General features: G+C 35.0%; 3 protein-coding genes across 4 annotated transcripts; all 3 read right to left on the bottom strand.

Moving 5' to 3' along the window:
• Positions 1–53: 53 nt before the first annotated feature.
• Positions 54–5,162, bottom strand: LOC18017658 (DNA topoisomerase 1 beta). 2 transcript variants are annotated; one of them, XM_006401406.2, is made up of 16 exons: positions 5,038–5,162; positions 3,380–4,603; positions 3,048–3,242; positions 2,874–2,954; positions 2,739–2,798; positions 2,498–2,592; positions 2,255–2,411; positions 2,037–2,162; positions 1,781–1,861; positions 1,542–1,632; positions 1,325–1,458; positions 1,038–1,106; positions 867–956; positions 678–781; positions 430–598; positions 54–342 (listed from the first exon to the last, which is right to left on the bottom strand). In XM_006401406.2, the coding sequence occupies exons 2-16, from the start codon at positions 4,571–4,573 to the stop codon at positions 274–276; spliced, it is 2,715 nt and encodes a 904-aa protein (XP_006401469.1). In that variant the 5' UTR covers positions 4,574–4,603; positions 5,038–5,162; the 3' UTR covers positions 54–273. The 2 variants fall into 2 exon arrangements, with proteins under 2 accessions (XP_006401469.1, XP_006401468.1); XM_006401405.2 differs by having other exon boundaries at positions 3,380–4,606; positions 5,038–5,110.
• Positions 5,163–7,874: 2,712 nt separating this feature from the next.
• LOC18017657 (phosphatidylcholine:diacylglycerol cholinephosphotransferase 1) lies at positions 7,875–9,370 on the bottom strand. The gene is made up of 3 exons (XM_006401404.2): positions 9,086–9,370; positions 8,338–8,478; positions 7,875–8,162 (listed from the first exon to the last, which is right to left on the bottom strand). The coding sequence occupies exons 1-3, from the start codon at positions 9,368–9,370 to the stop codon at positions 7,875–7,877; spliced, it is 714 nt and encodes a 237-aa protein (XP_006401467.2).
• Positions 9,371–10,229: 859 nt separating this feature from the next.
• On the bottom strand, positions 10,230–11,276 carry LOC18017656 (probable long-chain-alcohol O-fatty-acyltransferase 6). Its single transcript, XM_006401403.2, has one exon. It carries the CDS (start codon positions 11,274–11,276, stop codon positions 10,230–10,232), a length of 1,047 nt encoding a protein of 348 aa, XP_006401466.1.
• Between the last annotated feature and the right edge of the window lie 552 nt (positions 11,277–11,828).

Raw genomic sequence — 11,828 nt, 5'->3', positions numbered from 1 at the left:
ACAATTTAGGCTATGTAACCAATAAACATGTTACCTTGTTCTGTATAAATATATATTGTAAACCTGACTTATTATTGAGTAAAAAATGGTAACTGTATTTCTATAAAACATCCCACAGATTAGTCGTTGGTTTACTATTAAGAGAGAAGAAACCTCTTTTACAGGTCTTGGTTTCTTTCTTCTACTCTTTTTTTTTTAACTCTCTGACTCTCTCTATATCTCTGTATATGTATAGTGAATGGTTAGGTAAAATTGGCCACAAAGAACGCTTAATCAGAATCTGAACTCAGGATCAACGTCCATTGCCCAAGCAAACTTAGCCAGAAGAGACTTGTTAAATATCTGCAATAGAAAAAAAAAAAAAAAAAAAAGACAAGAGTAAATTTCAAGTGTTGCAAACCTATGACCTTGTTGAAGCTTTTTATATACCTTCTCAATGGGAACATCGTGTCGTTTGCACCATGCAACACTGATCCTAGGATCCATGTAATTGATCTTAGACGTGCCCAATGCGACGGTTTTCATATCCTCCTTCGTTTGCATATCTCTTTCCATCTTCTCGATCTTACTATTAGTTTGCATTATCTTCTTCTTTAACCTGTTCACAGATAATTTTATTAATGTTTACGCGATATAAGTGACAGTTTTTTTGCGTGAAAAGAAAGATTGAATTTTACGCTTCCGGTGTCAAGTTTCTCTTTCTCTTCCCATCAGAGCCCATTAATGGCGTTCTTCCTTTCATAGCCCTGTCGAGATCGATATCCAGCTCTTTTATTTGCTCCTGCATAGAAATACAAAGATGATGAGACTCAGAAAGTTGGAAACTGTTTTGATTAAAGCTGTTGGAAAAGCTTATGTTTGTCTACCCTTAGTTCTTCTATTTTCACAGCCAGCTTCTCGACTTGTGCTCCGTGAGATTTTGAGACAGTACGTTGATGGTTACAAATGATGGCGACCTAATGATATAAGCAAACGATTCAGAATATAACAATTTAATTTTTCTATGATAAAAAACAGAGAGATTAAATCGCCATTACCTCCTTGTTTGCTTGCTGATACACCACCACTTTTTCAGGAACCTCTCCATCTCTGGTTTCTTTACTCAACTGTCACAACATCCAATCGAAAACGGTTTAAGGAAAAGAAAACAAAAAAAGTCCAGAGAATGGAAAGATGATCTATATCATGAGGATGTGATAATTGATAATTTATGTAATTATCTTGTATCACTAGGTTTCAAACCCATACATAAAATAAGTACTACTAGGATAGGCCAAGCATATACAATTTTTTTTTTAAAGGTGCAAAAAGATTGACGACATACCATTTGATCCAATGTGATGGATGCATTATATGTACGAAAGACTTTGGCTGTGAGACCAGGCATAAGTTCCTTAAGATGAGCATTGAGTTTTGAAGTATCTAGCTCATCAAAGAGATCATCGGTTTTCGATTTTCCTGGATAGAAGACAAAAATCCTAAAGTCATTTAATCTAGTTTTCCAAAGGTCAAGTTAGAGAACCGATAAATCTTCAACTAACCCGCTTGGAACTGCCCAATTGCCTTATAAACAGGGGGCTCAACCTCAACTGTGTTTACATACTGAATAGAGTCTTTACCAAGGAAGTCAAACTGAAATTGCCAAAGCGGATACCATGAGTAACTATATTATGCAACCACAAAGCCTTATTGAACAAAGAAATCAATAAGCCAGGCCTTCTAGAACTCTTGCAGATACATTCTGCGGTCAATTTTGTTCAAGTTGAGATCAAGTATATACCTTTAACTTATTTGGAGGAATGCAATCCACGTTTCCAACTTTCAATGTACAACAACCAACCGTATCTGCCTCATCATCGTCCTATAGAAAAGAAAAATATGAAGACCAAGAAAGGAAAAGTGAAAAAATTGCTTGGAATTGTACTATGAATAGCAAACATGTTTTATGGAATAAGGATCCCTTATAAGGCAAAAAAAATGATAAACTGGATAAAAAAGGGATATCTTTCATTGAAGAATATTTTTTGTTAAATTACCTTCTCATTTCCAGCCCTCAGGGCTAGCTTATCGATAAGATATGTAGCAACCGCTATTTGTCGCTTTGTTACATCCTTGTTACTAAAGTCTTTGGTGTATGCTGCTCTAATATGCCCTATATGGTCCTACAAACAAATGATAGGTTGCTGATTAGAAAAGGGAAAGCATGATGGTTTACGCAAAAAAAAAAGCTTTAGGGAAATCAAAAGCTCATTACCTTAAGCTTCCTCGCTTTCTCATACTTCTCCTTGTCGCTTAGTCCCTTTAACGCACTACTAGCTGCCAAGAATACATACTTGAACTCTTTTGGATTGATAGGATCATTCCAGAAAGCAAGCCAGGTGACAGTATTGTCATGCTTAACTTCTTTCCATCTGAAAAAACAGCACTCTGAAAATGAGGTCATAGGAAAAAAAAAGCACATGTCTTTTTCAAAGGGAAACACATTGTAAAAAAAGACCTTTCACCAGGGATAGGGCATTCTGGAACAGGCGCCTCTTTACCGATATTGATTGTAATATCACAAGGACGAATCCGCTTTTTCAGTTTTCCCATCTGGAAAGTAATAATGCAGAATAGATAATTACTAAAATGAGAATAACTATGGAAGTTGAAAGAACAAGGCAGAAAACTACTCTAAATGTGATGCGGACTAGAAAATAGTTCAAGGATAATATAAAAACAAATGCAGTAAAACATACCTTAGGATGTTCTCCTCTGCCTCGAAACAACCCAGGGGGTTCAACCCTGAAATTTCCAACCTGCAATTATTGCAAATTATGGTCAGAAAATTACTAGAAGCTGGACATAGATTCCTATCAAAAAAAAAAAATTACCCTCTCCCTGACGCCATCAAGAACAGCCCACATGTATTTCTCTTCCAGCTTTAATTTCTCCTCCTTCAAAAGCCTTTTCTCCTGCACATCATTAGCATTATAATATTATCAACAACAGCTTCATCGGGATAGCATACTAATGAACTCTAATCTTATCAGAAAGTGATTCTTTACTTCTGCATTCATTTGTTTTTTTCTCTCCTTCTCCTGCATATACCATTCATATATGGGACTGAAATCACAATCATCTAAATTTTTAATCACATGGTTCCTTCCAAGTAGTTTCCGCCAATCATTCCAGAAATTATCTCTGAACATTGGTTTGCTGTAATATTCTGTTTCTCTCATCACTGCAAACATAGTGGCAACCTGCACACAGAAATGAAGATATTATGAGAAACCACGAAAAACACAATGGCAGTCAACGACTGCAAAAAAAAAAGTAAGCACAAAAACAAATCTATCATGGGATAGAGACAAAGGAAAAAAAAAGACAGAGAAAGGACCTCTTCTTGTTCAGGAGTTAAATCAACTGGCTTTCCCTGATACAATATCTTAACCCCGTGACAATTATATGGAGGTGGAAAAATAACACCATTGTGCTCTAGTGTTTTCCATTTCTTTTGCCCATCTCCAGAAGGTAATGATTTTGAAGACTTCGAATACTTAGAATCATTCACCCATTTGTTGGGCTTCTTGGCTATCGTTCTGGATGAAGAAGCTATCATTCTACTAGCATTTGGCTTCACAGATGAAGATTTATTATTTGAGGAATCTGGCTTCATCCTCGAGGCAATAGGAACATGATCATCACAATCTGAGTCATCTTCTTTAACAGTTACTTGGTTAACCGCCAGATTCTTTCCTTTGCTATCTGGCGTAGCTGCATTCTGTGAACCTTGCTCAATTTTCACCGGTCTAGCCGGCTCTGACACCTTAAGCCTCTTAACAGAAGATTGGTTCGAACAACTTCCCTTCTCAAGAGGTCTCTTAGCAGGTGCTAGAGAACTATACCCTTCAATCTTAGGTTTTAAACCATTCCGAGTGACATTGTTAACCAAAGGTCTCTTTTGCTCATTATTTTTAACAGGCTTGCTACTTGATGTACCCACACTGGTCTTTGTCTGAACCGTTGAGGACATGGGAACTTTCTCATCCAAATCTTTCTTTTTAGTGTTATCACTCACTCCATGAGGCCTCATGCTGCTCTTCTGTACAGGTAACTGCGAACTACCACGCCCAGAAGAGCTAGGTCGTTTGGAAAGCTGATTAGAATCCGCTTTAAGCCTGGCACTCAAGGGCTTATCATCCTCTGAATCTTCATCATCACTTTTGGACACAGATGGAGCTTTTCCCAAACCGTTCCTCTCCTTAGCAACAACTGATCTATCATCCCGCAATGGAGACTTTAAAGTCGAACGCTGAACAGATGAAGATGAAGGTAACGACGGTCTCATCATTGAGCTTCTGGCGGACGAAGCTGATCTATTCGGGCTTGCTAAAGGAGACCTCAATGGTGGTGGTGACTTGGTGGAGCCAAAAGCTGAGTTTTTCTGAGCATTCATAGGCTTTGAACGGTTTGGTGTAGATGATGTGTTAGTGTTTCTCTTGAAAACCAAAGGCATTTCGTCTTCGTCATCATCCTCGTACCCGTCATGACCATTTGGTACCACAGGTTTCACAAACGCCTCAGTGGCCATACCCAAAAAAGGCAAGTTTTTCACAATCAACTGCTGATCAAAAAATGAAAAAAGGATAAGATAATCAAATTTTATAGAATTGAAACCAAACGGATAGAATGCAGACTTAAAATTTTATTTTTGAAGCTGTTTAGATTCGCTTTGAAACAAAAGCTTTATCTTGGCATGCATCAACACCATTTCAATGGTCTGATCAAACAAAAAGAGAACTTCAACATCTCAATTCAAGCCCATGACATATAATTAAAAAATATCGGATCAGGTATAATTTTTTGAGTTTGACATGAAAATATATTGGATTCGAGGAAAGAATGATATATAATTGAAGCTCATTTGGACAATTGAAAACTCGAATTCCCAAATTGGAACGAGGAACCCTAACTTTGAAATCAAAAAAGAATTTATGAAATTGAGCTCAAATCCAAAAAAAATCTGGAGGTAGGTTATCAAATTGATGAAACTACCTTCGGCCACGATGAAATCGGCGATGAAGCTGAATTGAATCTCAGGACACTTCTCACGGATTTCTTACCTGCCTTGATTTCTGTCCGTTTTTTCCTCTTTTTATGTTTTAGAGGCTAAGTTAAGGAAACACTCCGTATGGACCAGCGAGTCTTGACCCCTTGACTTTCTACTTATGTGACGTCGTGTCATAGGAGTAGAGATTATTTTCATCGGAATCTTTACTTGGGTTAGGTGAATAAAGGCCCACTATACGAGTCCATCAACTGTTTTGGAAAAATAAAAGATGCTTTTTTAAACCCAAAAATAAAACAAAATGGCAACGGCCAAAGAAGACATGTATCAAAATTGCTGGTGAGACTATCACATGTGTCTATAGTAATATAAACTTTTATTATAGTAGTTTTCAATTTCAGATCTTGTTCTTATATAGCTAATTAATTATATTAGCACTATATATACTTGAAATAAATATTATCATTTCAAAAATTAAAACCATTCATGTATGATCCAGAAAAAAACAAATTTAAAAATGCATTTCTAAATAAATATGTCAAATATTTATTTTTATGATGTATTTTTAATTTTATAGATTTTTTTTTTCAACTGAAAAAACTTTCAAATTAAAATGCATAAAAATAATACAACTGTTTGACAAAGTTTGAGAAAGTAGCTAACAAGTGAGAGCAAACATACATGATACATTCAAGTACGAGCTAAAGATAGAGGAGTGGAGCTTTAGATAAGACTTTCTAGCTAATCCTAGTGTGGAGAGCCGCAACCACCTAAGCCTCCTTGAGAAAGTAGCTAGAGATTGTTATTTCTATAGATTGTTCATAAGAAAATGAATAGTTAAAAAAAAAGCGAGTTTGAGGGTAAGGGAGAGGAAGAGAAGAAAGAGGAAAGAAAGGTTGAGAGGTTAAAATAAAAAATATAGAGCAAGAGATGAAAAGATTGGTTTGTAAAAAGAGCAAAATAAACTTGAGGTGGATAATGGGAGAGATATGGGTTGCGGAAATTGAATGTACCGTCTAGATCACGAGTCACGACGCTGGATATATTTCTTGTCTGAAACTCTCGGTAGCCTGATTTGAAGTATTCATGGTTTAATATATATTGATTTCTCATCAACAAAACAATCGATCACGTCCTGATCAAGAAACCCTTAATTAGATTACGTCCTCGTCAAGAGACTGTTCAGATGCTTCTTGAATCTTGATCAAGAAAACCCTGCAATTAAGTTACTCTAAAACTGGGTACTATGAGTGCGATAATTCGTATATATAGGAGAGCGCAACACTAATCCTCTTATATCTCTTGTTCTCTAAGATTTGTCTGTCTTGAAGATTAACCGGAATCATTTAAACATTTAACCAAATAGAAAACCAGGGGATGTGCTGGTACAACGACACGATGGATCAGAAGAAGATTCAGACGACGAAAGAAGGCTGCTTCGACTTTATGTTTTTAATGGAATTTATGTACAGTAGAAACTCTATAAATTAATACTTGATAAATTAATAAACTCTATAAATTAATAATTTTTCATGATTCCGAGTTGGACCGATTATGATATAATTTGATAAGATAATAAGATAATAATTTTAACAAAACTTCTATGTAAATATATGGTTCCATTAATATCATAAATTAATAATTACCATAAATAAAATTTAATATAAACATATAAGTAAGATAATTTACTAAAATGTGAGTTTAGTAAAGCTTTTTTAGTATTTTAAATGAAAACTATTTGAACTCATCTTTAATTTTAAAAAGAATGTTTTAAAATCTATAATCTATAAAATCTCTTTTAAAATTAAGAAAAAAAAAATATATTTTTTAAAAATTTTTAAGGGGGGGTTATTGGGAGTTGGATTTATGAAGATTTTAGTTGATTTTAAAAATCATGAGATTTGTCAAATTTTTAAGAGTTTTGTTGGATTTGTAAAATTTAGAGAGAGTTTTATGGATTTAAACAATCTATTAAGAATTTTTTAACAGATTTTGAGAATCTAAGGGATATAGGTAGTATTTTGAGAATCATGATTTATGAATTAAATTACAAAGAATCATTATGCCAATAACATTAGATTATAACAGAATCATAGAATCATTAAAATGTAGACTTTTTGAATAAGAATGGATTTTGATCAGATTATAAAAATCATCATATCAATAACAACTGATTTTTATAATCTCTAAATGAATAACAGATGAATAATGTAAAAATCCACAAACCAATAACTATAGAATCTTAAACTCTAAAAATCTTTATAAATCAACTCTCCAATAACACTCCTATAAATTAATAATTTCATAAATTAATAAAATATCAAAGTCTTAATATTATTAATTTATAGAGTTTTTACTATAGTTTGAAAAAGTCTTGTCAACTTTTCTTCCTTGCAAAACAAGTTACTCTTATTTCATAAACAAATAAAAAAAACTTTGTTAACATTTGAGTCCACAGTTATGTGATATGGGTTTGGTTAACCTTTGTTACTTTGTTACTTCAGTATTTACGTTATCTTATTATCCGGGTCCGCTCTACCACCTGACCTGACTTATCCCGAGGATAAGTAGATGTCCCGAGGTTAACCAAACCCATATCACATAACTGTGGAGTCAAATGAGAAATAAGCAACATATACGTACAAATCTGATCACCATGAACAATTAGGGACGAAGAAGTCCAAACCATTGGCACGGAAATGATCAGTTGCCGAACCACAGTAGACTTAAGTCAACAACAACTAAATAAACAGTAAGTTTAAAAGAAAAGAAAATTTATACATTTTACAGATCTTTAATTTGGAAATCAAGATCAAAGCGATGCCTATACTTGTCTCTTTCTCATAATCGTCGCTTCGTACTTGCCGGCCAATGAGTCAAAGAAAATCGCAGCGCCAACTCCAACGGCTAGATCGATCGTGTAGTGTCCTCTCGTCCCGAGCAGCCTGATCGATTGTAAGACATTGAGGATGTCAAAAACCATCGCAAGTCTCAACCTCTGCATTCTCCTCATGTCCAAAGATGCAATGGTCGTGCCCGCGACGTGACCGGAGAAGAAGAAGAAGAATGAGATGTTTCCTATCGGGAAATCAATTGCTGATCCTAGATACTCCTTTAAAACAAAACAAAAAAAAGAGTCAAATAATTTGCAGGGTTAGATTATCTCAATAAATTAAGGAGCTAATCTACCTCAAACTCAATCAATTGTTTTGGCATGTAATTAAAATATTTATACTCTAAATAGTATAACAAGACGAGACACATAGTAATTTAATGAAGATCAGAACCTGTGAAAGAGGGAGCTGAGTAGAGTAACCGAGAACGCCGCGACAAGTGAAGAGGAATAAAGCCGTGATGGTGGCTCGTGGTCTTCCTTCCATTAGCCATGCCCATGCAATAATGTACGTTATTTGCATCACTCCTAACACCTGCATGTCCCCCAACCAATTAAATCTATCAAATCAAAAAATTCAAACTGTCGAATGAATTTTTTAAGTGACACTTCAAATGAATTTAAATGCATCCAAAATTATGTAAAGCCTTATCAAAACTCAAATCGTTCAGAATATTTGGTTGAATATTGAATTATTAGGATTGAATGAAAAAGAAGAAAACAAAAATACAAGATGAGGCAATAAATATCAAACATATTATCTAATTTTTATAACGGAGGTTAATGGTTTAAGTTTTTAATTTAGTAAATTATTTGATAATAAACTAGACGTTTATATAACAAACAGAAATTGTGATTTTATGTGCCATATAATTTTTTTTAGGTGGACCTCTAATGTATCAAGGATGGAGATAAGTGTTAAAGATTTCAGATCTAGAATTGTTTTTTTTTCTTAAAAAGACGTTCAGTTGATAATTAAACGTCTACATGTAGTGAATAACAACACTTTCCATTAGAGTTAATAAGAAAATAACACTATTTATGGCAACAAATCACAGCATCATTATTACTTTTTTAATTGCACATCCAGACACAATATGTGTCATCTATCAAAATCGCTCGAATTAATTCTTACGACATACCGAGTTTAGAGCGGCCAAAACGGTGTTCAGATCCGGTGAAGAAGCCAAGACGCGATGAACAGAGCGGGTGGCCACAAAACCAAGATCGAACGGCGGAGAGCTCGCGGGAACCATCTGGATCGTGGATTCAACGCACACGACGAACAAAAACCCGACCGCGAGCAAACACGGTAACCAATGGTGTCTCGCCACGTAGACGACGTCGCGCGCTGTCCACGTCATAAACGACGGCTTGCTTCTCCATCCTCTTTCCTCCGTTATCATGTTCTTCTCCATTTGAGACATTTTAGTTACTCAATTCTTGTTTTTTTTTTTCCAAAGACTGAAAATTTTCAAAAAGAAAACAAGAGATTTGAGAAGATTTCTGTAAATTTCTCTAGAAAATTATAATGTACAAGTTTATAATACAAGTGAGCGCATCTACTTGCCAAAACTTGTGAAAATCGATATTATGTGTATTATATAGATCAGATCCCTGTTTTGGATATGGAAATATATTCTTGACATATCCCAACATTCCCTAATCATAGGATTTGATGAGATATGGAAATTATTCCAATAGGGTCTTTGTAGATTTTCTTGTACCATCGTGTCGTTCTTTTTATGTTGGTTGTTGCTTGTATAATAGGTAAGATATTAGAATGAATTAAAAGCTATATAACCCAATATAGAAAGTCAGACCATGTGTCATGTGTGTGTACCAAGATTGCTTCTACGTTGTTTTTTTCTGAGGCTGGATCCGATGTATCTCTTTCGTACGTAAAATACTAATATTAATGGAATCAGTGGGATCTACGATATAACATAATATTATATCGACTCATTCTTAAATCCCAAGTAAAACACAAATCGTAAGTTACTGCCATTTAATCCACTTATTTGCAAGGGGGTTAACAAGTAAGACAATATATTTCAAAAAAGTTTAAATGAAACTCTTGTAAGCTCTCTTTTAATCCATAACAAATATATATATATATATATATATTATTTTATTATTAATATTTATTCAAACTTCTTAAAGAAAGGTACAGCACTATCTACTTATCTAGGACTTCTTACGGAGCACTCTTGTCTAATCATGATTAACCCCATAAAAGGATTAGTATTATAGTGTTGATTCCATTTCCACCGGCCAGATTGCAACCTATTTAAGACTCGTAAACAACCCTAAGAGAATAAATAACTTGCGTTTAAAGAAATCAATAAAAAGCAATTCTTCATTAGTAAATCTCTCCATGAAGCCGTTCCTAATAAGCTGAGGGGAAAATAGCCAAACACCAGTCACAAACACAAACCCCACCGTGAGCAGCCTCGACAAAGCCGGATTCAACGGCCACCGCTGCACCAACTTCGTCTTCCTCTTCACCGCCACTTCAGCTGCCGTGCAAATTCCATGTAACACAAAGAACCAGCTCACCTCCCATGTAGGCTTCTCACGCATCAAATAGAAGTAGAGAATCTCGTGAGCCACACCTGAGACAAGGAACGTGGCGAAAATCCCTAAGAGCCGATCCCACTCAGAGCTCTTGACTCGCCACTTCCGAATAGGGAGGTACACTGAAAGCCGGAGAATCTCCGAGACCATGAGGTTCCAACGGTGACTCCAGAATTCATGTAGAGAGGTGGCTAAGTATGGTTCATTGAAATGTGGTTCTAGGTCGCATCCTAGAGTGATGGTGACGAGAAATTTGATTAGTGTTAAGGAAATCTCAAGCTCTAAGTATATATGTAGAGAATAGAGACCCAACATGAAATTCGGAGGTAGATATTGTTTGTAATCATACACTTGTAGTAACAAAATACAAAAGATGAAAACTTTAACGGGGAAAACCCATTTGGGGAAATGGTTATGATTTTCATCAGGGTTAGGGTTTCTCTGAAGCTTGATGGGGAAGCAAGCAAAGCAGATAAAATGGAGGAGATTAGGAGGGACTGGAAAAAGAGGACCTTTTTCTAACGCAAAGAGGATTAGTTTTGCAGTTGCAAGACCGGAGAGGAAAAACGCTATGGTGAAAGAAAAATGAGCATTGGATAAAAACATGGGAAGAACAAGAAACAATGCACAAACGGGAAGAACTGAGACTAATCGAAGAAGACGGGTTTTGATTTTTAGTGGTAAGTAGTAACAATATGTTACTGAGATGATTGCAGTAAACCATACAACTATGAAGATCTTGAGTTCTTCCTCCATGGTTAATGGTTAAATGATATTTCCAATAGAAAAATGAAATGTCCACATAGGAGGAGCAATCAATAAGTACAATGTTATAAAAAGGGTGAGCAATCAATAGGTACAATGTTATAAAAGGGTACAGTGTGGTTTGTTAGTTGTTACACATTAAAGGAAATAGTAATTGGCAGTTGTTGAGTAGTTATTGGCTCTGCAGAATCTTTTTTTGTGATTCAATATTTCAGTTTAAAAAAAACATTGTTAGGTTGATTGCTTTAAGTGTGGCATTGTTGTCTTCTTCTTATCGAACGATATATCATTCTACACAATGGTTCAGGTTCAGTGTGTATAGTCTTGACTCTTGAGGACACAATATATATACAGTCATTTAGCAGTTTTTTTTATCTTTGTTTAAAGAAAAGTAGTTGTATCTAACAGGTCAAAATAAGACTCACCTAGATGTAAAAACAGTTTTTTGGTTGAATTTGATTTTACATTCAATAAAAAAAAAGAACGTAAAATTTCTGTCCATGTGGTTTTAGTCTTTTAGACGCGCCACTAGTACTAGTTCAC

Source organism: Eutrema salsugineum, unplaced genomic scaffold (assembly GCF_000478725.1).
Source record: "Eutrema salsugineum unplaced genomic scaffold, Eutsalg1_0 scaffold_2, whole genome shotgun sequence".
Classification (NCBI taxonomy): Eukaryota; Viridiplantae; Streptophyta; class Magnoliopsida; order Brassicales; family Brassicaceae; genus Eutrema; species Eutrema salsugineum.
This window is presented reverse-complemented; position numbering and strand designations above follow the sequence as displayed.

Coding starts and splice junctions, on each gene's coding strand:
- LOC18017658 (XM_006401406.2), bottom strand. CDS start 4,573: ATGGCCACTGAGGCGTTTGTGAAACCTGTGGTACCAAATGGTCATGAC. Junction 2,412..2,497: donor TGCCCTATCCCTGGTGAAAG/GTCTTTTTTTAC, acceptor CTGTTTTTTCAG/ATGGAAAGAAGTTAAGCATG. Junction 1,633..1,780: donor TTCCTCCAAATAAGTTAAAG/GTATATACTTGA, acceptor TGGCAATTTCAG/TTTGACTTCCTTGGTAAAGA.
- LOC18017657 (XM_006401404.2), bottom strand. CDS start 9,370: ATGTCTCAAATGGAGAAGAACATGATAACGGAGGAAAGAGGATGGAGA. Junction 8,479..9,085: donor TTTTGGCCGCTCTAAACTCG/GTATGTCGTAAG, acceptor GGGGACATGCAG/GTGTTAGGAGTGATGCAAAT. Junction 8,163..8,337: donor CTCAGCTCCCTCTTTCACAG/GTTCTGATCTTC, acceptor TTTGTTTTAAAG/GAGTATCTAGGATCAGCAAT.
- LOC18017656 (XM_006401403.2), bottom strand. CDS start 11,276: ATGGAGGAAGAACTCAAGATCTTCATAGTTGTATGGTTTACTGCAATC.